The sequence below is a fragment of the Alosa pseudoharengus genome, unplaced genomic scaffold (assembly GCF_046254945.1).
Source record: "Alosa pseudoharengus isolate Yale_2024_CS ecotype anadromous, Long Island Sound unplaced genomic scaffold, YU_APseudo_1.1 YU_APseudo_1.1_scf_17, whole genome shotgun sequence".
Lineage (NCBI taxonomy): Eukaryota > Metazoa > Chordata > Actinopteri > Clupeiformes > Clupeidae > Alosa > Alosa pseudoharengus.
The window spans coordinates 31,873,918-31,896,677 of record NW_027468640.1 but is presented as its reverse complement, the minus strand read 5'-3'; the positions used below and the strand labels follow the sequence as shown (position 1 = coordinate 31,896,677).

Below are 22,760 nucleotides of genomic sequence, written 5' to 3'. Positions count from 1 at the left end.
GAAATGGGACTGTGCATTACCCTAAAAATACCATATCAACAGTGAAGTTTGGAGGTGGAGGCATCACGGTGTGGGGCTGTTTTTCATCTCATGGTACTGGCAGACTTCATACAGTTGAAGAAATGATGAATGGAGCCATTTTCTGGGAGAATCTTGCCATCCACCAGAACAATGAGGATGAGACATGGCTAGACCTTCCAGCAGGACAATGATCCAAAGCATTCAGCAAAGGAAACTCTCAATTGGTTTCAGAGAAAGGAAATTCAGGCCCTGACTTAAATCCAATTGAACAGTTTTGGAAGTTACCTAAAGATCAGGATTTACAAGAGGGACCCCTGGAATCTTCAATATTAAAAGACTATCTGTTTAAAAGAATGGGCCAAAATCACACCTGAATACTGCGACTGATTAGTTTCGTCATAGATGAAATGCCTTGAAGCTCTCATTACAAATAAAGGGTTTTCCACAAAGTATTTCAGAAATTTCAGTAGGCGTGTTCAATACTTTTTTCCTGTGGCATTCCACTTTTTTACTCATAACTCTACTTATGAACATTAATGTTTGGATTTTTTATATGTGTGGATTACCTAAGTTAATACTAATGTCTGGTGAAAATTTCATGCAAATAGCCTCACTGGAAGTATACTTACTGAAAAAAATTTTCAATATTTATTTTCCCCGCTGTATGTGTGCGTTGATGCATGCGCGTGTGGGTGCGTGCCTGCCTGTGTGTGCATGTGTATGCGTGTGTGCACGTATGTGTGCGTTGATGCATGCGCGTCTGTGTGTGTGTTTGTGACCATCTAGCTCACCTAGCATCCTCACAGAGCTTTAAAACATCAGGAACTGGGACTCTTGATCCTTTAAGTGCAGTCAGTGTCCTGAAGAATAAAAATACTTCATCTCAGTGAATTAAGCTTTACACCATACACTGAAATAACTAGAGACAAAAAAGCTTAACTACATTAACAGAGACATTATCACTAACCTTTGCTCTCTCTGTGCTGCCTGTATGTGAGGTGACATCTTAAGGACCATCTTTCGCCCCCTGCTATTCAGAAGGTATGTGTGTTGTGAAGAGCTATGGCTTATTTTCTGCACAGTCACTGGATCTAGGAGAAAACCACAATCCCTGAGGTAGCGAGTGAGTTGGTCCATAAGGAGATGATGCTTTTTTATCAAGTACGCCCCAGGGACGCTGTCAGACAGCGAGAACTGAAGCAACTCCTCCAGCTCACGTATGGCTACGGCAGGATCTGCCACCTATAGAGACGAAACAGCACAAAATATGACATCCAATCCAATGTAAACTTGGCCTGATTGGCCATAGAAATAAATGGTCCACCCTACAAGGCTGTTGTGTTAATGCACACGTGGAGTAAACGGAAGCATAGAAAAGTGGGACATTATGTTTGGAAGTGTTTTCTAAACAAAAAAAAACAAAAAAAATGAATATGCAAATGAATTCAAAGTGGACAGTCACAAGATGTAAGGAGGTCAAATCTAATGTGGGCGGGTCGGTTAGGTATGTCAGGAGAAGTAACTAAACGTGTCTCACCTGGATACCTCGCATGCCCATCTTAGTTGCAGCTTCCACGTTTACTGGCAGGTCATCCAGGAACACGGCTTCCTGTGGCGAAACCCCCAGTCTGTTTGCACAGAGCTCATATATCCTGGGGTCAGGCTTGCACAGACCCACTCGACAAGACTCGACTATCTGGAAATGAACACCAAAAACACTAAAAGCCCAGCTATGGTTTTAGAAAAAGCCTTCTGAAATATTACACGATTGAGGAATAATTCAAGGGTAAACACCAAAAGAATCTACAGTCAGTGCATGTGGAATTCCAACAATGGACAAAGCTTTGAGGGATTTTTTTACACTCCTCCTCCTGCATCCAAAATCACAAAGAGATGCAACATCAAACAAAGCTAAAGAAACTGAAAAGAATAAGGGGAAGTGGTGGCTATTAATCAGAGAGAGAATGAAATAAACCAGAGAAAACCCCATCAGCTGCCAGATCTATTTTCGTCCATCTTAACTCTCAGTTTCTCTGTCTACCACTCACCACATTGAACATTCTCTGGTCCAGTGGCAGGTAGGATCCCCCGTCGGGCAGGAGGAAGTTATTGCTGAGCACAGCCGTCTTCAGACCGCTGGCACGGATGTTCTCCACCGCCTCCATCATGCCCGGCAGAGGCTGCCTCATGCCACCGCTGGTCAGAGCCTCGAGGAATGAGTCCATACAGACCGCACATCCAGCCTGCACATACAGACATGGACAAGGCATGGAGGAGGACATTATGAGATTGGATGTACCATTTCAAAGAACTCAAAGAGCATTTAATTAAATTGATTGTAATGCAATGAAACTCTATGTGGAGGTGAAAGAGCCACCCCCATGATACAGCCTGTGGGCCTAAGCATTAAGAAATATATTGTATTATTATTGTCCTTGTCATGTATAATACAGATCGTTCACATTGCGCTTTTTTTAGTATGACTCACAATTGTGCTGCATTCTTTATTGAAGGCCTTCAAAAACTCCTCTACACCCAGCTCTCCTCTCATAAACCTTTTCCAGATGCTGGCTTCACCGGCCATCCTGATGGCTTGACCAATGGTGCCAGGCGGAACTCCATTCCTCTCCTCCCACTCTAGAACAAAAATAGAAACTAGGCTTTAAAAAGCATCTTTAGAATAACTTCTCTTTTAGTTTTTTTTTGTTGACTCACCTTTAGCCTTTGGCACGGGAGATGGTATCAGCACCCCATACATGTCAAATATGACAGCTTTATAAGGTTGAGAGCTCAGATGGCGTAGGTGTGAATGCCATGTAACAGCGCACAGGCGCACAACACGACGAGAGCGAAGCATCACCTTTATATTGGTACACGCCGTATCACACTATGAAATGGATTGAGAACGTAACATATTGATTACAACAATGCACTATATTGAATTCACACCTTTATTACGCATTACACTGATTACATTGGTGCAAAACATGATCAGATCAATTCAGATTGCATCATTAACGTTAAAGCTTTTAAATAATTTCATGCGCAGGTGATAAAAACATTTTGGCCAGACACATAATAAGATATCACCGCTGTAGTTATGAACATCTCTGATCTCTTTAAGGAAAGCCCTAAAGACCATGACAAAAGTAGCCAACTACGGAAATGGGAAACTGCAATTTCTCTCAATGACTACATAAAATGGAAGACGCACACCTAGCAGATTACACCACCGAAATGACACAAGTGCACGATATAGGCTATAAAGTGGTATACGCCAACGCCAAAAAGATAGACTACAGTGGTTTCATCTGTAACTGCAATGATGGGGCAAATGAAATGTCACCTTCGTTAACTGTTAACTGTTCGTTAACGATTACATGTGCTGTGGTAAACAGTCGGATACCTGCCTGCCTGGTGGTGTTAGCAGCTGAGCTACTTCCTCACAGGACTCACAGACACTGTTAAATGGGTTTTTGCCAAAGACCATCTGGTTTCGCGTTCTCACATTTCACTTCTTTTCATTCAAACGTGACAAAGACTGATATCACAGGTTCATCCCAAACCTTTCAAAACATCTCAGAAACATTCCAGGACAACTACAACACAAGTTCAAGTACTGTCACGTGGTAGTATGTTTGGTCACGTGAAACTACTCGCTTCCAATATTAGTATCAAAATAAGAGTTCTCTGTGGCTCACTGCAAGTTCCCATAATAAACCTGGCTTTGGCCTGTTTTATTTTATTAGCTGAGAATGTCTGTTTACTGAAGAATGTGTTAAAAAGTAAGAGTGAGTTGAGAGGTATACAAGTTATGACTATACTATATACAAGTGTTGTAAAAATCTGTTTATTTTGGTAGTCAAGTGGAGTACAAACTAACAAAAACATACACACATTTCAAATACATTAACACCAGTGTTGGGCAAGTTACTTCAAAAGCGTAATGCATTATTTATTACTTGTTACTGTCATCTCAAAGGAATTTGTTACATTACATTATTACTGTCTTTGAATTGTAAGGCATTACACTACGTTTACATTACTTTCACCAAAATAACAGGAAATATGGATTTGGTGTTCTCAATAGATCGATCTTCATGTGTTCAATGCAGCTCATTACACGGCAGGAGGTGATGTGGTATGGCATAATGACTGAGCTAGGCTTAAGGCTAACAAAAGAACAATATAATGGTTGCAGTTATGGCTCATGGGACAATGTAGGCCCCAAAGGCCAAAGGTCACTCACAACTTAATATAGTAAAATATAGCCATAGTGAAATTGTATGTTGACTTTAAATGGTTCTCATCATTGCTGGTTGCCTTTCCTTCCACAGTGGTGTAGACTTAATGCAAATAGTTTGAGAATAATGGCTACGATCTTTGTCTGTAAAAGCAACATTTTAGTTATTCTCACTGCTTGAAATGAGAAGTATAGCCTAACCATGTTAGATCTGTTGCATGAATGGCAGAGATAACTCAAATTCCCTTTCTACAGTCATCTAAACAAAGCAATCAAATTCCAGGACCAGCATAGATGACTTTTTTTAATTCTTGGATAATCTTCTCTGGTGCCAATTGAGCATTTCTCAATTTTGGATTAAAAAGCAAAGTAACTTCAGTTACTGAGAATTGTACCGAGTAAAATATTACTGAAATTGTATTGGTAATGCCTTACATTACTGCATTACAGCAAAAAGCAATGCATTACTGTAATTACATTACTTTTTTAATGCATTACTCCCAACACTGATTAACACAATGAATTCAATGCTCTGTATTTACATCATAGAATGCCAATTTCTTTGTGCAAAATGTGTTTCTAAAAAACATTAACAAATAAACAAAGCAACATGAACAATTAGTTCATATAACACCATACAAAATTGACAACATTTCAACACTAAGTACAGCGGGGAAAATAAGTATTGAACACGTCAACATTTTTTTCAGTAAGTATACTTCCAGTGAGGCTATTCGCATGAAATTTTCACCGGACATTAGTATTAACTTAGGTAATCCACACATATATAAAAATCCAAACATTAACATCTAAAAGTAGTGTTATGAGTAAAAAAGTGGAATGGCACAGGGAAAAAGTATTGAACACGCTAAGAAAAAGCAGTACACAAACGCAAGGAATGGCAAGGAACAAACTGGAATCTATAAGTAGTTAGAGAAATTATCCCTCCTATCTGTGCAAATTGATATAAGCTGGGTTAGTACATACTGGTGGGCTATAAAAAGGTTTTTTGTTAGCAAGGTGTCACACAAGAAACATTTCATGATGGGTAAAAGCAAAGAGCTCTCCCAAGATCTTTGCAACCTTATTGTTGCCAAACATATTAATGGAACTGGTTACAGATGCACTTCAAAACTTCAGAATCATCCAGCAAGCAGTATTGGAGCCATTATTTGCAAGTGGAAGGAACATCACTACATCATCAACTGGCCATGCACAGGATCTCCTTGCATGATTTCTGACCAGGAAGTCAGAAGGATAGTCAGAAGAGTAGCCCAAGAGCCAAGGACCACTCTGAGAAAGCTCCAGAAAGATTTGGAGACAGCAGTTACAATTGTTACAGAGAAAATCATAGGTAATGCACTCCACCGCCATGGCCTCTATGCACGCTCATCCAGCATGATTCTATTGCTGAAGAAAAACATGTCGAAGCTCGTTGAAAGTTTGCTACACAACATTTGAACAATCCTATGAAATACTGAGAGAATGTATTCTGGTTAAAAATTTAACTTTTCGGATGTCATACTACACACCATATTTGGAGGAGAAATGGCACTGTGCATCACCCTAAAAATACCCTACCAACAGTGAGGTTTGGAGGTGGTGGCATCATAGTGTGGGCTGTTTTTCATCTCATGGTACTGGCAGACTTCATACAGTTGAAGGAATGATGAATGGAGTCATTTTGTTCTGGGAGAATCTTTACATCCACCAGGATGATGAGGATGAGACATGGCTAGACCTTCCAGCAGGACAATGATCCAAACCATTCCGCAAAGGAAACTCTCAATTGGTTTCAGAGAAAGGAAATCAAGGCTCTGACTTCAATTTAATTGAACAGTTTTGGAAGTTAACTAAAGATCAGGATTCACAAGAGGGACCCCTGAGATCTTCAATATTAAAGGACTATCTGTTTAAAAGAATGGGCCAAACTCACACCAGAATACTGTGACTGATTAGTTTAATCATACAGGAAATGCCTTGAAGCTGTCATTACGAATAAAGGCTTTTCCACAAAGTATTTAAGACATTTCAGCAGGCGTGTTCAATACTTTTTTCCTGTGTCATTCCACTTTATTGCACATAACTCGACCTATGGACTTTAATGTTTGGATTTTTTTATATGGGTGGATTATCTGAGTTAATACTAATGTCTGGTGAAAATGTCATGCAAATAGCCCCATTGGAAGTATACTTACTGAACATTTTTTTGACGTGTTCAATGCTTATTTTCCCCCGCTGTATGTACAACTGCATGAAGTAAGTGCAATTTACATTAATACACATTTAAGACTAACACTGACTGCAACATTAACGTTCAGCAGCAGCTGAGAGATTTACCCTTTCTCAGTTCATTTAAGACAGAATTTCCCTTTGTGTGTGTGTGTGTGTGTGTGTGTGTGTGTGTGTTTGTCTGTGGCTGTCTGTGGTTTTCCCCCTTTTTACACTCTGACTGGTCCTTCTCTCTGAACTTATAATTGCTGAAGTTTCGCTATGGCAGTCGGCAGTTTAAACTGCTTGAGACAGCTGTGAGTGAAAACGAGCTCTCAGCAGCTGCCTCTATCTTCGGCTGTGCAACATCACCACAGGGACCCAGTTGTGCCCCCAGAGACACGAACGGCACCTTTTACTCAACAGCACATAGCTTCACATAGCTTTAAACAGTCCTATTTTCTCCACGTGTGGAATGGCTGTCTACACCGGAGTTAGACAACAGCATTGCTACTGCTGTTGTGTCAGAATGACAGACCACTGGCTGGGAGTACCTTTCCTTTCAGTCACACGGACGTGTTGTCAGTGGTCTCACACGCCCTGGAAGCGGTCCACACTGCACAGGGCAGAGTAATCTCTCCTCTTCTGTGAGCGCAAGAGGGGAGTCTGGGTGTCCGCGTCCCGCCTGGTCGTAGTGCCCAGGGAGCGGAAGTGCTTCTGCGTCCAGCCATACACCAGACAGTTCAGCAGGCCCTGAGAGGCGGAGGTGCAGGCCTAACAAGAGAGAAGAAAGGAGAGGTGATGCTTACTGTAAACAAATGCAGCAAGCAAGAGAAAAAAGACAGAAAAACAAAACGCTCAACAGTATTGCTCTTACTATTAGTTTTTATTCTTGTGTCACGGTTACTGACCTGTACAATGTAAAGGAACACTCCCACGCCACCTTCTACAGCGTCTGGCTTAATAAGCATCATGGTGGCCAAGAATGTTGCTGTAATAAATACAAAATCGTTGAGGGAGCATAGCACTATGTGTGTGTGTGTGTGTGTGTGTGTGCCAGTGTATGTGTTCCACTCTGTCTGCAGATGTGTACCTGGGCCCCAGCAGCAGAAGAATGCGGAGGGGTAGAGGACCATGCGGCCCTTTAGGACACGCAGAGTGGCCCACTGCTGGTCACCAAGGAAACCGTGGCAAGTTACAAAGCGCCTGTACAGGGACCGAGCTTTGGCCATCAGCACCTGAACAAAAGACATGACAAATGCACCTGTATGAGTAGAGTGAAGTAGAGTCACTGACATTCAAGTGATGCACCTAAATAAGAAGCTGCTTACTCCATGTGGCATAAGTTTAAGTCTAAAGTGCCTGGTATATGGTTTTGCTCAAAGCAACTTACAAAACAAAACAAAAACTGGAAAAAAAACACCTTGTTAAATTAAACTGATTTATACACACACGCACGCACGCACTCACTCACTCATGCACGCACGCAGGCACGCGCTCACTCATGCATGCACGCGCGCACTCACTCACTCACTCACACACTCACTCACACACTCACTCACTCACGCACGCACTCACCACAATGCCCAGCAGTGTGAAGAAGAACGTAGCGAGGAACATGGCAGTGCTGTAGATGCGGGTGAACTTGCAGGCAGCCGCCACGTCCTCCCCCTCCAGCCCAGAGCTGAGGTAGAGCGCGTCGGTGTGCATCAGCAGACACCTGCAGAGACACAGTACAGGATATCAGAGACACTCTTAATGCCAGCAGGTTATTACATTATAAGGGCATCTACAGTTTCTGTAGATGTGTGTGTGTATGTGTGTGTGTGTGTGTGTGTGTGTGTGTGTGTGTGTGTGTGTGTGTGTGTGTGTGTGCGTGTGTGAGTGTGTGTGTGTGTGTGTGTGTGTGTGCGTGTGTGTATATGTGTGTGTGTGTGTGTGTGTGTGTGTGTGTCTGTGTGTGTGTGTGCATGGTGTAATATCACAGGTAATACATTAGGGTATGTGATCTTCATACACACACCTGTAGGGTTTGGTATGGTTCGTGTAACAGCGCTTCATGTTGCCAGTGACGAACACTGGAGCTGTTAGCAAGACAGGCAGCACGCTAAATTTAGGCAACAGAGAAGATAAAGAAGGAAGAGCACACACACCACAACAATCTGTTATTGCATAAGCATGTGGAGAATCCATCTTTCCATAGCCACTGAAAGTAACATTTGTCATCGTTTCCAACATTGACATTTGTACACTAGGGTTTGACACGTGGTGTAGAGAGTAATTATAGCTCTTCATACAATATATGACAATGTCTATACTCACCATGAAACAATAGCAGTCATGATGCCGAATGAGCTTGTACTGGCTGCACTCTGAGAAGGAAAAAAGAGGTCATTTAAAACCATGAAAAAGAGGTCAGCTGATCAAAAGTCAAACACTGTGGGCAAACACTGTGACAAACATTTGTTGTTTATGTATCAGCAATTACATAGCTCTCACTGTGGTGCAACCAGAGCACCTCTGGGATCTGTACCTGTGCGGGAAAGCCATTTATTCGCCTGCGATACTTTTCCTTTAGGCCAGTATACAGGGCACCCACGTAGTTTAGAGTGTAAAAGAATGATGCCATGTACAACATCTGTGGGGACAGAAAACAAGCAAATGTAACAAAAATGAATAATTAGTGATTCAACACCTGTTTCTGTTGTGTTGTTTATGTCTGGCATATTAAACATGAACCTAGTCCAAAAAAAAGAAGAAAAATATATATTTTTTACAATGGAAATTCCATTGAAGTTTCTTGTGTCTCAAAGTGAGAGAGAATAATAAAATGTTTGTATGGTTGTGCACTGAGGGAATCCCCCAGTTGGTTCTCAACCGTTTCCTTGTCCAGATAGATTGCGGCTGCCCATTCTGTTTACTTTCGGTTTTAATGCCACTTGGCACCAACAGGAATTTCATAAGTTGCTCAACTACACAAGTAATGTGTTATGATAATGATCTCTAAAAATGCTTTTTTTCTGCCTCCTGTCTTTCTGTCTCAAATGGCCCGTCAAAATTAGAGCAGCGTGAAAACAAAGAGCTTGGAATTCCCTTGTGGCTCAGAAAACAGAGAGAGGATGGAGAAAACGGAAACTCCACAGTTGCAAGTCTGAATTCAAATCTCGTAATTTATTGGTCAAATTCAGCAAATTGCTCCTCAGTCCTCTAATTGTCTGTTCAGTCTTTGCACTCAAAAAACTCTAGTGTTCGTACCATAGACTGTATAAAATAGGTTCATACACAATACTGGCTCTGTGAGTGGGAAACAAACATAGTGGCTTGGACCGAGACATAAACAATCCCAGCCAATCACACAGTGGTTTAGGGGCTCAGAAGAGAGGGGTGTTAATTGACTGGTCACAGTCTGCATCTTTAAGTTACCAATGGAACCTCTGCACCCAGTCAGTGTATAATCCCAATAAGATAATAAATATATGACTTGTGACTTGTGATTCCTAGTTGCCATGGTTTCCATTTATTTTCCAACATAGCTAACATATCACACAAAGGACTCTATCCAAAAGGCCTTTCACTTCGACTGAACAAATAACACTGGGGCAGTGAATGAAACAAGACAGGTGAAAAAAAACTGAGCGTTCCTGGAATGCACCTGGAGCGTGATGAAACAATGACACATGCAACCATGGGCATGCAAAAGAACTCCTCATTTGACTGCTGGCAAGCCCTTATAACATACAGTGCACGTGCCCTGATAAGGCATTTACTGCCTATGCGAGGGAGTAATGCCCTTTGCACAATCACCTTCACAAGGTTCTTCATGTGTCCATACAGATACCCAGTTTACATATGACTTATCACTAAAGGGTGGATTGTCGCTGTTAGACACGTGCAGCAAATCAAACACAGTGTGTCCACCTGAGAATGACTGTTCACAGGATAAAAAAGCTCAGAAAAGCTCAGAAACCACATGGTGTGAGGACAAGAAGTCCCTGGTGTTGGGTGATTGGCTATTGTAGGTGAGGAATTCATCGGTTAAATGTACCCAGTTCTCCAGTGGTGTAAGTGGTATTCAGGCTCAGGTTTAATTCCAGCTTAGTTCCTGTTCAGGAAAGCAGGAGCTAGCTAGCTAGCTCATCCAAGACATCAATCCCTTTCTGCTTGAAAGAAAAAAAAACAAGGGGGGTGCTGTGGTGCAACAGGCTACAGCGCCCATACCATGTAAGGGTCCAGGTGTCCACGGGGGACCCAGGTTCGAGTCCGACCTGCGGTCATGTCCCGATCCCACCCCGTCTCTCTCTCCCACTCACCTCCTGTCACTGTCCTATCCAAATAAAGGCTCAAAAAATAGTGCAGAAACAAATTATGCATTTGGATTCTTGGATTTCATATGGTCACAATCATGCCATAATCACAAACCATCTAAAACATCTCCCACAACTGAAAAGCTTGAACATGGTTCAGAAACAATATACTGTTGCCTCAATATTGACGAATACAGATAAGACAAAGTAAACATGGCAAACACATTCCCTACCAACTGGTTCCCTGGTGCTTTTATTACGGTCATCCTGCAGACCAGGAAACTCCATGCCCTGCGGTATGATTCATCAGAAAGTAGGTCAGGAACTGCTCTCATCTGGCGTCGTTCAATCAAAGCAGCCCTATGGCACTCTCTGTTCTTTTGTCTTATTGGAAGCAGGACACCCAAACTGGGATAAAGACAAGTGTGTCCATTCCACCCCGGCAGCATTCTTCCAGAATCAACGTTCTCCCAGCAGATAAAGAGGGTTCACTGGACAAAATCATGTCAGCCTAAATGCCTGATAAACACAGAGGGAGCACCAGCCTGTGGTTGGGACCCACATTTCAGACCAGTGAACTGTGACTGGTTTTGCATGACCCTATGACCTTATGAGATTGTACACACACTCATGGCATACACAAACATATACGAGAACAACAACAACACACACACACACAATAACAACAATAACAAATTCAAACACAAAGCACCTCGTCACTCTAAGCTGAACACCAAACTGGGTCCATCCCACCTGTCTACACCCACAATGACTCTGAGAGCACGTGAGGGGAACTTAGGAACTGGGTCAATCATTAATCCATTTTGTCATCAGAAACAATTATAATCAGAGAGCGAGAAGACAAGGAAGAGGAGTAGGACATTTGCTGCTCTACTTCAACCAATTGCCCCAATTCCAACTTAATAGGCGACATTGGCTGCTTGGAGGGATCTTCTGTGGGAGCCTGGCCTTTGCCTGGACTGGGAGATGTAGGACCATTTGCATAAGACACTGAAAATCTATCAGTACGACTGTTTCATGCAGTGGTCATAATATGAAATGAAGGTGGAAACAGGATGACCTGATTCACCCACAAAGCAATATGAACAAGACAAAGCTCACTAAGGACACATGATCCACCCACACAAACACAACAAACGTTGCCTAAATAGTTCTCTCTTACTCTGCAGGGTTTTCCCAAACAAGACGCAGATGTTGGCTCGGATAGTGAGCTACTTGCTCATACTTGTACTTGCCAGCTTACTTAAAAGAACTCGTGATGTGGGTGTGGCATACATCTCATGGCACCCAAATCTATACAAAAGCAAAGAACTTCAGGGTTTTGCAGCAAACTACACTCAAAACATCGGCTGTATAGGCTGCAGTACAGTGCATATTGATTATGGAACCTGCCGAATATCTGTCAAAGTGTAATAATAGCAAATCCCATCTTCAAGCATTTCACTGCTTTGTGTATATTGGTTTAATAACTGCATTATTAATCCACATGGTCTACAATTATGGTATGTTTCAAATCATGTACTCATAAGGAGGATGCTCAGGGGAGCAGATAGCCTGGGGAAAAATTGGGATTTGCTCTGCAGGTCTTACTGGTCAAGAGGCCATTGAAGCCCATTTCCAATGTCCCTAAAACACGGGCACGCAAATACAAATCTCTAATCTGGCATGTGTAACGGACATGGACAGGTATTTTTGGAACAACTGCATTTAAAACCTTTATTTACAAGATTGCTACACTTTTGAAACGATTTGGTAGGAGTTTAATGTACCAATTTATGTTTAATTTAACTGCTAGTTATGCCCCTGCTGGAAGTCGTAAGTCAATGAATCTTTTCCAGACTCACTCCCAATTGTACAATTCTGCATGTTCTACTCTGACTTTAGGAGACTGACGCATACCTGTTCCACCGTGTGGAGGTTGTAGCAGGTGGCACTGCTCTCACAGCCCTGGCTGAAGAGGAAGGCCCCGGTGAGCCAACTCAGGGCCAGCAGCAGGTCGGTCACACTCAGCAGGACCAAGGGCTTCACCTGTGGGCAGAGATGGACAGAGATAGAGAGAGATAAAGAGAGAGAGAGAGAGAGAGAGAGAGAGAGAGAGAGAGAGAGAGAGAGAGAAGGAGATAGGCTACCATTATATGAATGAAGTAAATCTGACCTGACTGTCAGACAGTAACCTGTGATGCAGCTTTAGTCTTTAGCCTGGTGATGCACCTATAGCCTTACTCACCTCAGGTTTTCTCATCAGATTTTGGAAAAATGTGTACAGAATTATAGAGCCGGCACCCAGCATGCTAAATAAACAAAGAAGAAGGAAGGATGCAATTAACTCTATCAACAGTTGTGACTGTATTAATCAAGAATCGCTGTTGTGCTGATCAAGTCTCACCTCAGAATTGCCATGACCAGTTGAATCCATCGCACTATTGAGTACACCTATAGAGCGAATGCAGCACGATGGTTCAGAAAAAAGTCCTCCGTTGTATTACATTGTTTTCATTTAGCGAAACTAATAATAATAGGCTAAGTCTAATAGGCTATTATAAACATGTGCCGTGACAATAATGTAAACTCCAATATTTAACACGGTCATGCAACCGTCTCACATATGGCTGAGACCTCAAAATTAACTTGATGCACGACTTCTAGAACCAGAGAAAACTTCAAAATGTTACTTACTGAAGTCCAGTTTTCAGTCGGGGATGTTGTATTGTGTTGGGTGTTGTTGGAAATAAAACGTTGCATGGCTAATTATAGTCTGTGTGGTTCCCGATTTTAATTTGTATTTCGATAATAGCCCAATTTAAAAGATTAAACTCTATGTCTGTTGCCTTGTACAGTAGACGTTGTTAGGAGTCCTCTTCAAAGACTTTCACAACGTGGTTGTGCTGGCGTTTATATGTGGAGAGAGACGAGGCGACAACCCAGTCATGCATAAACAAAGCATGCCCCTGCCTCGTAGCTCCACCCGCTTGACGCGCAAAGAACCGCTTTCCTAACAAGTGAGAATTCCATCACTCAAAAAACACCATCGTGAAATCTATGTTCGTTCATTTAAAACATGATTGTTTATTTATCTGACTCTGTAGTAAAACTCAAGAACTACAGAAGTTAGACAGACACTTTGCATCTTTAAAGGGCAGGTTATAGGGTTTATGCTGAAAGGAACCTTCTTTTTCCCAGAGACTGGACCAGTCTCATTACTGATGGAGAACAATGGGCAACTTAATAATAGTTCAGAGACCTTCATACATATCCATGCCTGCACAGTGTGATTGGCTCTCCTACAGTTCAACAGGAGCCTGAGCCACTTCAAATACATGCGCGTGTGCACACACACACACACACACACACACACACACATTCACACACACACACACACACACACACACATTCACACACACACACACACACACACACACACACACACACACACACACACACACAAGCATGTGCAGAAACATACAGTGGACACACAATACAATATGGGAAACGTGCAGGAGGAGTTGCAGGATAATGAGGTGGTAGATAACGAGAGGTAATTGCGGTTCACTGACTCCTTTTATAACATTCCACAGACTACACACAGAGCAAGATTCTGATGGAATGAATGTATTTGAAATCTTGCATGTTTACTTACAATAATTATGAAACAGCAATACAAATATGTTTCCCATTAACAAGCACTTACATTTGAACTGATACTGAAGCTGTAGCATTTGCTTTGTTTATTTGTTTACTTAACATTTATAATCCCTAACAAGCCATGGGAAAACCATACATGTTAAAACCAGACGTCTACATAGTCTCATGTAGAAAAGCTCTCCCTCAACTTCACACTCAAGTGTTATCAGCAGAGATAAGTGGACAGCTAGCTTGATGCACTGAGGGCACGGGCTGACAGCATAACACAGTGGAGCTGAAGCAGCAATGTTAGAGTACGAGTCTTCAGCGCAGTTAATGGCATCTGCACCATTATCTTGTACCTGAAATGACCCTATGACTCAAGGATTTTGAGTTCTGTCCCTGATAGATACCATTCACATTGTCATGCAGTGAGTTAATTAAGATATAAAAGACTGTCATTGTCTTTTATTTGGGTATTTTAGATCATGTACAGTCTAACTAACCTGCAAGAAAAGCTATAACCTGTATTTTCTATAAACAGTTTTGACATGACTATAAATAAGCCTGATGCACCACATAGTTGTAAATGTTTTACTGTTGTTTTACTGTTGTAAAATGATCTACTGAATCATTGCACACAGTAAGTAAATCTCACAGTACACAGTCACCCTAAAATGCATCTTGAACAGCAATGCCTTTGCCTCTTGTGTTGGTAGAGAAAATAATTTGCGTAAAAGGAAAAAAGAGAAGGTAACTGGATGTCATCTGGACATGGATGCATGCCATTTTCAGACTTTACAAACCCTCAAAAAAGCCTCTAAAAAGCTTATATGATAGATCTGAGACATAATTCAAAATGATGTGGCTCAGGCATCAACATTTCAGAATATTCACAAACAAACATTCAGACTCAGCATGAGGAGTTTCCATAGACTGCGGGTGTACTTTCCATTGGTGTTCAACTGATCAGGGAATGTTTGAAACACAATGACATCATTTAAAGCCACAATGCATGCACACAGAGAATGAGGAACTGGTGATAGTGAAAGGAAGACTTCTATTCCTCTTTGCATTTTAGCGCATTACACTGCATATTTGGTTAGGCTATGCCATGATGCAGAGTCTAATAGATGCACCTTAACACCTTTGGAAACCACAATCATTACAAAAGAGTTATTTGCAAAGTCATGGTAGAAGTATTTCACACTCAATACACCATTTTGAGTTAGGAACGTTCTTTGCATTGACCTGTTTACAACAGAGCGAATGCCCAGAAACGTCATGGTTGAAATCTAGGGCCGTACCGACCGCAGCATGCTCTGATTTTTATCAGCACTTAAACAGCAACCATCTCTTCTGTATGCTTGGTTATAGCCTATAAGAACACCACATCAACCCCATTGTGGGGGGTGGGGGTGTCCCTCTAGAATCAAGTTTGGAACTGAATATGTACCTCAGTAATGATCATGTGATGCGACATGTGCTCTCAAACCCAAACAAATATGGACACAACACTGGGCAGCGATGCCATGACGTGGGCGCCCGGCAGAGCTGGCGGACATCACAGGCGCGCGGTATAGCCTTGCAAGGGGACCGGACCTAAACGGAGACTTTATGGAGAGCCCGTTGGCAGACGGTCAGAGGGGACCGACACACACAAACAGGCACATTGTGCTGCCGACATGCGAGTGCAGCATTACATAACAATCTCACACGACTTTGCTGACCTCCAATGTTCCCTTCTCTGTCATAGTGGGCCCAGAGTGTCCACCATCAATCCTGTGTGACAGCAGTAGCCAAATCTACAGATAAACACAGGGTAGGTCCATGCACTGTGGCTCTCATTCAAGTTGTGGGACACCTCTGTTGTTAAGGGAGCAGACAATGGTCAGAGAAATTAGTGACATGAAAGCATCTTCATTTCACACTTCAGCAGTCACATCATTGTCGTTTAAGCATGCACATTTATTGATAGGTAATGCCAATGTCAGAGATTGACACAAAACTGTGCTCATTTGAATCCCAGTGTTAATTTATGCAACAGATGTTGTTTAAAGGCAGATTTTGATGGGTAATGCCAAATCTGCAAAATGGACAATGTAAACTCTGAATCTGGCCAGATTGTGACAAAGGCCGAATTTTGATGAATAACAAACATGTTTCACAAAAAATGGAACCTTTTGCTACAGCACAGGGATGTATTCAACAAAGAGCTTACTGAGATCACACTCTAATACCGACTCTAATGTTTTCAAATGAGGAACCTGGACTGTATGCTCAGAAAATTGATACTGTAATCTGTCACCATCAAAACCACATGGGGAACATATTGTTAAATCCTCCTGTGTGTCACCTAAGGTGACAGTTGCTCAAACTGGCCATGGCAATCATTTATTGATCAGTGAGTCAAGCCATTTGAATTTGGTCTGAATCACTTTCACAGGTTTCCATGGTAATCACTGCAATTTGTTATATCAGGCAGATTATCCTTATGCAAACCAGTGTGAACAGCAAACTCCTGTGTGAAGGTCAAGACATCCATGGAATGATGTAAATGATTCAAGGAAGGCCCCAAACATGACCAAATCACAATGGAACAATATACAGGTCAGTGTGAAATATGAATTTGACTCTGTTCCTGTTCTCATGAACTCTAGATAGACTTCATCAGGCGGTTTAGAAAGATTCAGAGGAAAGCAGATTTGCAAGTGAAAGTCATACCTGACAGCGAGAGTAATTCTTCTGAATATGAAGTTCACTCCACATTGAGAGATGAGATTATCTCTCACTCATCCCAGATGTGGTTACAATCCTAGTGGTGTAAGCCACACTTACGGTGATGATGATGCAGCAACTACACGACTGCTATTTCAAGAAAAAGTCCCTGTATATCGCTCTAGTTCGCTCATTTTTTAGTTGTCGTACTGCATCAACAGAATCTGTTCTGTGGACAATGTTTCTGAAGATTTGATCGTTTCCTCTGTGAGTTCACCAATGCCCAAGTTCTTCATCAAATTTATGGTGCCTTTCAAATACCTTCCATGATGATTGTTTGGTGTGATTTGCAATGTAAAGGTGGTGTGACATCCAGTCAATGCATGAAATGCTAGCAAGGATGCTGAGACTCTTTGAAGTTTGTTGAAAACTACATCAATAGGTATACGGCCTTTTCTTTCATGTGCCCAACATCATCCAGAGATGCTTACTTTGCATACGTTGAAAGTGGAAAGTTGAAAGATACCAAAAGCAGGAGAACATCAGTATCCCTTGAAGACACAATACTATTAAACCAACTGTGAATGGCATAACCAATCTTGTGTCTGCTGTGTGGTTTTCAGGGGTGCCAAATCAGATGTACTTTTTGATAACTTGACCTCAAGTTCCTCTCTAAATCCCCCTGCAACTGAAATTTCTTTATTCTTAACCTGCGGACACGGTTCCTCTGATAAGAAATGTGCCAGATCTGCTTTGGTTCGCAGGCGGCTAAGAATAAAGACATTTTAGTTGCAGGGGGATTTAGAGAGGAACTTGAGGTCAAGTTATCAAAAAGTACATCTGATTTGGCACCCCTGAAAACCATACATGTGGAAGCAGACACATGAACTACCTTGATAGCATTTCATGCATTGACTGGATGTCACACCACCTTTTACATTTCAAATCACACCGAACAATCATCATGGAAGGTCTTTGAAAAGCACCATGATTTTGCTGAAGAACTTGGACATTGGTGAACTCACAGAGGAAACGATCAAATCTTCAGAAACATTTGTCTGCAGAATGTACAATGTCCACAGAACAGACTCTGTTGATGCAGCACGGCATCTATTGTTCCCCAAGATGGGGAACCCAGAGGCTATGGCCCCAACAAGTGATACACTCCGTTTTCATTTGATGAGAGTACACTTTGGAGAAATGCCCATTGCTCCACACCTGAGCTCCCTGCACCCTCTGAGATAGGATGGAGACTTGGGGAATCAGAACTGCAGCCCATACTGATGGCACTGAGTCCCATTCCAGACAGTTGCCTCGGGATGCCTGTGCATGTAAGAAACAATGCAAGACACAATGCCGCAAATGCAGGAAATCAGGATTACAATGCACATCAATGTGTTTATACCAGCAACAGACTGATGAGCAGACTCCTTGCATGAATGCAGTGTGATTTGCCTGAAAGATTTTAGTCAATCAATCATTTGAATTGATTGAACAGAAATTTGGTTATATAGTGGAATGATGGAACTTCTAATGAGACAAAATTCAGACCAGATGGACTGTACAATTTAGGATTATAAACTTTACATTTCATATTCTTGACCCTCACTTTACATTTCACTTTCTTGACCCTCATTCTCATTCATCAAACACACCTGCTCAGTCATAAAATTTCAGCATTTTTTTTTCAAATAGCAGTAGGAAGGCTTAAGTAGCATAGGCATAAAAATAGATTTTTTTCACAGCCTGTACCTTTGATCTATTGCCCAAAGGAGATTTCTGAGATGCACACATGTGAACAATATGCATTTATTTACATGGTAGGGCCTATAATGATGCCTATAAAGAAAGTGCCCAAAATTGCCATTTTGGCAACCATTTTGTTTGCTAATGTAATTAGATGGTCAAAAACAAAAAATTCAGCTATCAGAACACTTAATTTATGATAAAAAAAAAGCCCTGTTCCCAACTTTTACAAAGAAATGCCTCTGATGCCTATATCTTAAAAATAGCGCTCGTCTAACAGGTTGAATGCTGGTTCAGAGGAAGGGGGACTTATAAGTGAGTCACACAAGTGGATGGATTCACAGCATCTGACTGAAGGCTACGGCCTACACCTAACCACAAATGACATTATATTGATGACCAAAGCTATACTGAGTTTCTAATGGTTCATTTCCAAAAAATGCAGAATTGAGAACAATCATTTTAATTGCATAGCGAACATGAACCTGGGCGGAGACTTTCAGTAGTCCAAATATTCTGCCATAGCCTGCTTGATTTGACCCAAAATCTGGTCAAAAGACCTATTTAATATTTTCCACCAGTTGACCATCAGTTCCAAAGCCATGTCATATGTCAAGAGACTACTGACTCCATGGCTGTGGGGCAGATAATCCATATGGGCATATCCATAAAAAAAAGTTATTAACCAGCAACAACTTAATTCAATAGAGCCACAATATTTGTGATCGGCTACTCTGCAAATGGTGAAGAGGTGCTAACAAAAAACAGTTGTTTGATTTTTTTTAAAAATAAATAAATGAGCATGTCGTTTATTTATGAATGACACTAATGCACACAATGTAAAAAAATAAAGAGTAGGCCTAGGCCTAAAATAAATTCCTCAGAATCTTTAACACTTTGTAAAAGCTTTTTTTTTTTAATTCAGATAGTGCAAACCGTGAATTATGTCTAAAAAGTCAAGAGATTTCTCAGGGCTACCATATCTTTAACCTCTTTCTCGTACAGGTCAGGTACTTCTCCAACAGATGACATTATCATAGTGACAGTGTTGATTCCGCGAAGCCTGCGTTCATACTCGATTAGCTGTTTCCAGAAACCGCTGTTGGGTCTAATTAGCGGTCTGCGGGCTTTGACCCAACTGTGGGCCTCGACCAGCGACATGTCTCTGTACTTCATCAAGTATGCCAGACAAAGTGTTGAAGACCGACTCACACCGGCGTTGCAATGTACCAGCGTCCGACCACTCTGCTCCTCAACACCATGAATTTTATCCGCAATGGCATCGAAATGGTCGATAATAGGGGACGACGGTGAGTCCAAAACTGATACACGAACGAGTTCAACAGTTGATGGGACGTCGTTGTCAACATTCTCGGTGGCGTTGATGATGCAGGTGACGTGGAGGCTGGACACAACTGCTTTGTCATTGGCTGCCCTGGCACTTCCAAGGTAAAGATTCTCGGTGATCTGGGCCAGACCCGAGAGTTTCTGTGTAGCCATGTTTTCCCCCCAATATCATTGAATGTGCAGTAGCCTAATACACAATACCAGCCTCCTAAATACCCTAAAACAGAACACACTTTCAGTAGCAGATAATGTGTTTAATTTCGCCACGGGTTTTGTGTTATTTAAATTCGTTGTAAGCCCTGCGTGCTGCCTGCTAAACTTTGGAGACTTGAGACCAAATATTCTAGAACAGCCTAGCTGGCAAGGTAGCCTACAGAGCAGCCTTTTTCTAAGCCTACTTCTCCACGTGTTGATATATATTCAAAACGATGGGCAACACATAACATTTCCTTTCGAAACTTTCAAGAATAAAACATTGTAGACACACTGCGTCTATCTACAATCGAGCTACAGTCTTCCGCACTCACTGCCGATGTTGTATTTCCTTGTTGACTACAGCATCCCGAACGAGACAATTTTAATAGAAAACGCTTGACTGACCGGATGTCCTGCTGGTTAGACTCACTATCAGAACCGTCTGCCCCCTGCTGGTAAAGAAGCCATCAACGGCAATCGCCTCCAGACAAGTCCTCCAGAGGCAAGAGCTTGTCACCTGTAGCAAATTTCGTTTATGTTCAGCCAGAGCCCTTATTAGACATTCTCTGGTTCAGCCTTGAGCCAGAGGGGTTGATCGGGCTTACCACCATAGAGTTAGAAAATAAGTGATAGTATTGCATTGTAGCTTTTTGTGTTTTATCACCCTGTTTAGGCTATGTCAATTATACAACTATGAAGGGACATAATTACATGTGAATCTACTGAAACATTCAACAGGCCTAATTTGCATACATTTCAAGTAGGCCTAGGCCTAATTGACATTCGATAAAGTCAGGTTCAAATTCTTCTTTTTTATTTTGGTGACATATTAGCAAAGATCTGATATTAGTGTGTAAGTAGACTAGGCTGCAATTGAGATATCTGGGTCAGAGTTGTGAAAATTGTGAAAATAGATTTTTTTAATGGCTGTTGGCAGTATTTTGATCTAGGCCTACCCAATTACAAAACACCCACTGTAACAACATTTCACTCTAATATGTCCAAAATAAAATGTATTATGTAATGCATAATTCAGTAGATAATGGCTCATTTATGTAGTTTCAGAAAACTTGCAATACAAAAAAAATACTTAATGTAAATAATCAGCTGTGGATGCTTTCTGGGGATATCAATTAGTTAAAGAGTTTTAGATTCACCTGTAATATATCTCTACATAGAGACATAATATAGACATAAAAAGCTAGGGTCGTATACTTTGTCAAAAATCACTATGATTTAGGTGGTCTGGATCAAGTAATAGGCCTATGTCATCAGCACATCTAATGTGAAAAATGTGAAATCAAGCAAGTTAGGCCAATACTCTAGGCTACACATTTTCTATACTATATGCTTCAGTACATAATATGCATCAATATACATCAGTACATAGCCTAATAACAGATTCTCAGAGGAAATTCTCTTGAAGACAGTAGCCTATCTGCAGGAGAGAGAGAGAGCAGACCTGAGACCTGGCAGTAAATCCTTCAAAGACAAAATCGATTTTTTAAAAGAAGGCCAGATGTCAGGAATACAGACACATGTTCACCCCAGGTAGCACCGTTCTAGAGCACATGATGCAGTATACTAACCTACTGTAGGTCTGGCCATGACTGGATTAGGAAGTTTCAGCATGGCAGTGAATCCGCTAAAAAGAAAAAGTCTGTAGAGCCCTCTATGCTATAAAATCCAAATTTGACAGTATAGATATACCAATCACAATTTGGTGCAAATTATTTGACAGTATAATACAGCCTATTGTGCTATATGGAAGTGAGGTTTGGGGTCCACTCAGTATGCAGGACTACACTACAAGGAACAAGCAAACTAAAACAACACATGTAGGCAGATTTAGGCCGTTATCCATTGGCTTTACCTATTCAAAGAATATCTCTTAAAATCTGGATGCACCTGAAATCTAGTCCCAAAACACTCCAGTTTGAGGTACTAAAAACACAAAACTTGAACCTATAAAACAGTCCCCTGTGCCAGCTTGCACTGAAGCTCACTAACTCCATAACTGCTTCCAAACCACAAATCTGTCAATAAAACAATCAAACAAGCAAAAGAAGACTATTTGGAACATTGGAGAAACCAAACTACAAGGCAAAGTAGAATGCAATTCTATCTAACCCAGTGTGGCATTCAGCAGTGCTCTATGGAATTCTATATAGTCTATGGGAAAACACTTTTCACCAAGCCATGATAAGCTATTGCGCAGCACCAAGAGATTATAAATGGGCAGAGTATCTCATCTCTGTCAGAGATACAAAGCAGAGGCAAATCCTGACCAAGTACTGGCACAGTGACCACACCCTTGGAGTGGAACTGGTAGA

The 22,760-nt window shown here is 41.5% G+C and overlaps 3 protein-coding genes across 8 annotated transcripts in view; all 3 read right to left on the bottom strand.

Annotated features, from left to right (window-relative positions):
* Nucleotides 1-3,645, bottom strand: part of LOC143127680 (acyl-CoA dehydrogenase family member 10-like) — a 7,898-nt gene extending 4,253 nt beyond the window's left edge. The window contains exons 1-7 of one of the 5 annotated variants that reach the window (XM_076289311.1): nucleotides 3,428-3,645; nucleotides 2,737-2,908; nucleotides 2,510-2,658; nucleotides 2,070-2,264; nucleotides 1,559-1,717; nucleotides 989-1,263; nucleotides 813-881 (exon numbers count right to left, since the gene is read on the bottom strand). In XM_076289311.1, the coding sequence (XP_076145426.1) occupies nucleotides 813-881; nucleotides 989-1,263; nucleotides 1,559-1,717; nucleotides 2,070-2,264; nucleotides 2,510-2,658; nucleotides 2,737-2,908; nucleotides 3,428-3,511 (1,103 nt within the window). In that variant the 5' untranslated portion in view covers nucleotides 3,512-3,645. Of the gene's footprint in view, nucleotides 1-812; nucleotides 882-988; nucleotides 1,264-1,558; nucleotides 1,718-2,069; nucleotides 2,265-2,509; nucleotides 2,659-2,736; nucleotides 2,909-3,367 lie in introns of all 5 variants that reach the window. The other 4 variants (XM_076289313.1, XM_076289315.1, XM_076289314.1 and 1 more) reach the window with 4 other exon arrangements.
* Nucleotides 3,646-4,124: 479 nt separating this feature from the next.
* Nucleotides 4,125-13,684, bottom strand: tmem116 (transmembrane protein 116). Of its 2 annotated transcripts, XM_076289308.1 has the most exons (11): nucleotides 13,477-13,684; nucleotides 13,187-13,233; nucleotides 13,028-13,091; nucleotides 12,700-12,828; nucleotides 9,009-9,113; nucleotides 8,798-8,847; nucleotides 8,499-8,582; nucleotides 8,054-8,195; nucleotides 7,569-7,713; nucleotides 7,387-7,466; nucleotides 4,125-7,249 (listed from the first exon to the last, which is right to left on the bottom strand). In XM_076289308.1, exons 1-11 carry the CDS (start codon nucleotides 13,540-13,542, stop codon nucleotides 7,067-7,069), a joined length of 1,095 nt encoding a protein of 364 aa, XP_076145423.1. In that variant the 5' UTR covers nucleotides 13,543-13,684; the 3' UTR covers nucleotides 4,125-7,066. The 2 variants fall into 2 exon arrangements, with proteins under 2 accessions (XP_076145423.1, XP_076145425.1); XM_076289310.1 differs by lacking the exons at nucleotides 12,700-12,828; nucleotides 13,028-13,091; nucleotides 13,187-13,233; nucleotides 13,477-13,684 and adding an exon at nucleotides 10,694-12,693.
* A 6,089-nt stretch (nucleotides 13,685-19,773) lies between these two features.
* On the bottom strand, nucleotides 19,774-20,777 carry LOC143128104 (dual specificity protein phosphatase 18). The gene has a single exon (XM_076289779.1). It carries the CDS (start codon nucleotides 20,383-20,385, stop codon nucleotides 19,834-19,836), a length of 552 nt encoding a protein of 183 aa, XP_076145894.1. The 5' UTR covers nucleotides 20,386-20,777; the 3' UTR covers nucleotides 19,774-19,833.
* Nucleotides 20,778-22,760: the final 1,983 nt, after the last annotated feature.

Coding starts and splice junctions, on each gene's coding strand:
- LOC143128104 (XM_076289779.1), bottom strand. CDS start 20,385: ATGGCTACACAGAAACTCTCGGGTCTGGCCCAGATCACCGAGAATCTT.
- tmem116 (XM_076289308.1), bottom strand. CDS start 13,542: ATGCAACGTTTTATTTCCAACAACACCCAACACAATACAACATCCCCG. Junction 7,714..8,053: donor TCACACTGCTGGGCATTGTG/GTGAGTGCGTGC, acceptor TCTTTTGTTCAG/GTGCTGATGGCCAAAGCTCG. Junction 7,467..7,568: donor CTTCTGCTGCTGGGGCCCAG/GTACACATCTGC, acceptor TATTTATTACAG/CAACATTCTTGGCCACCATG.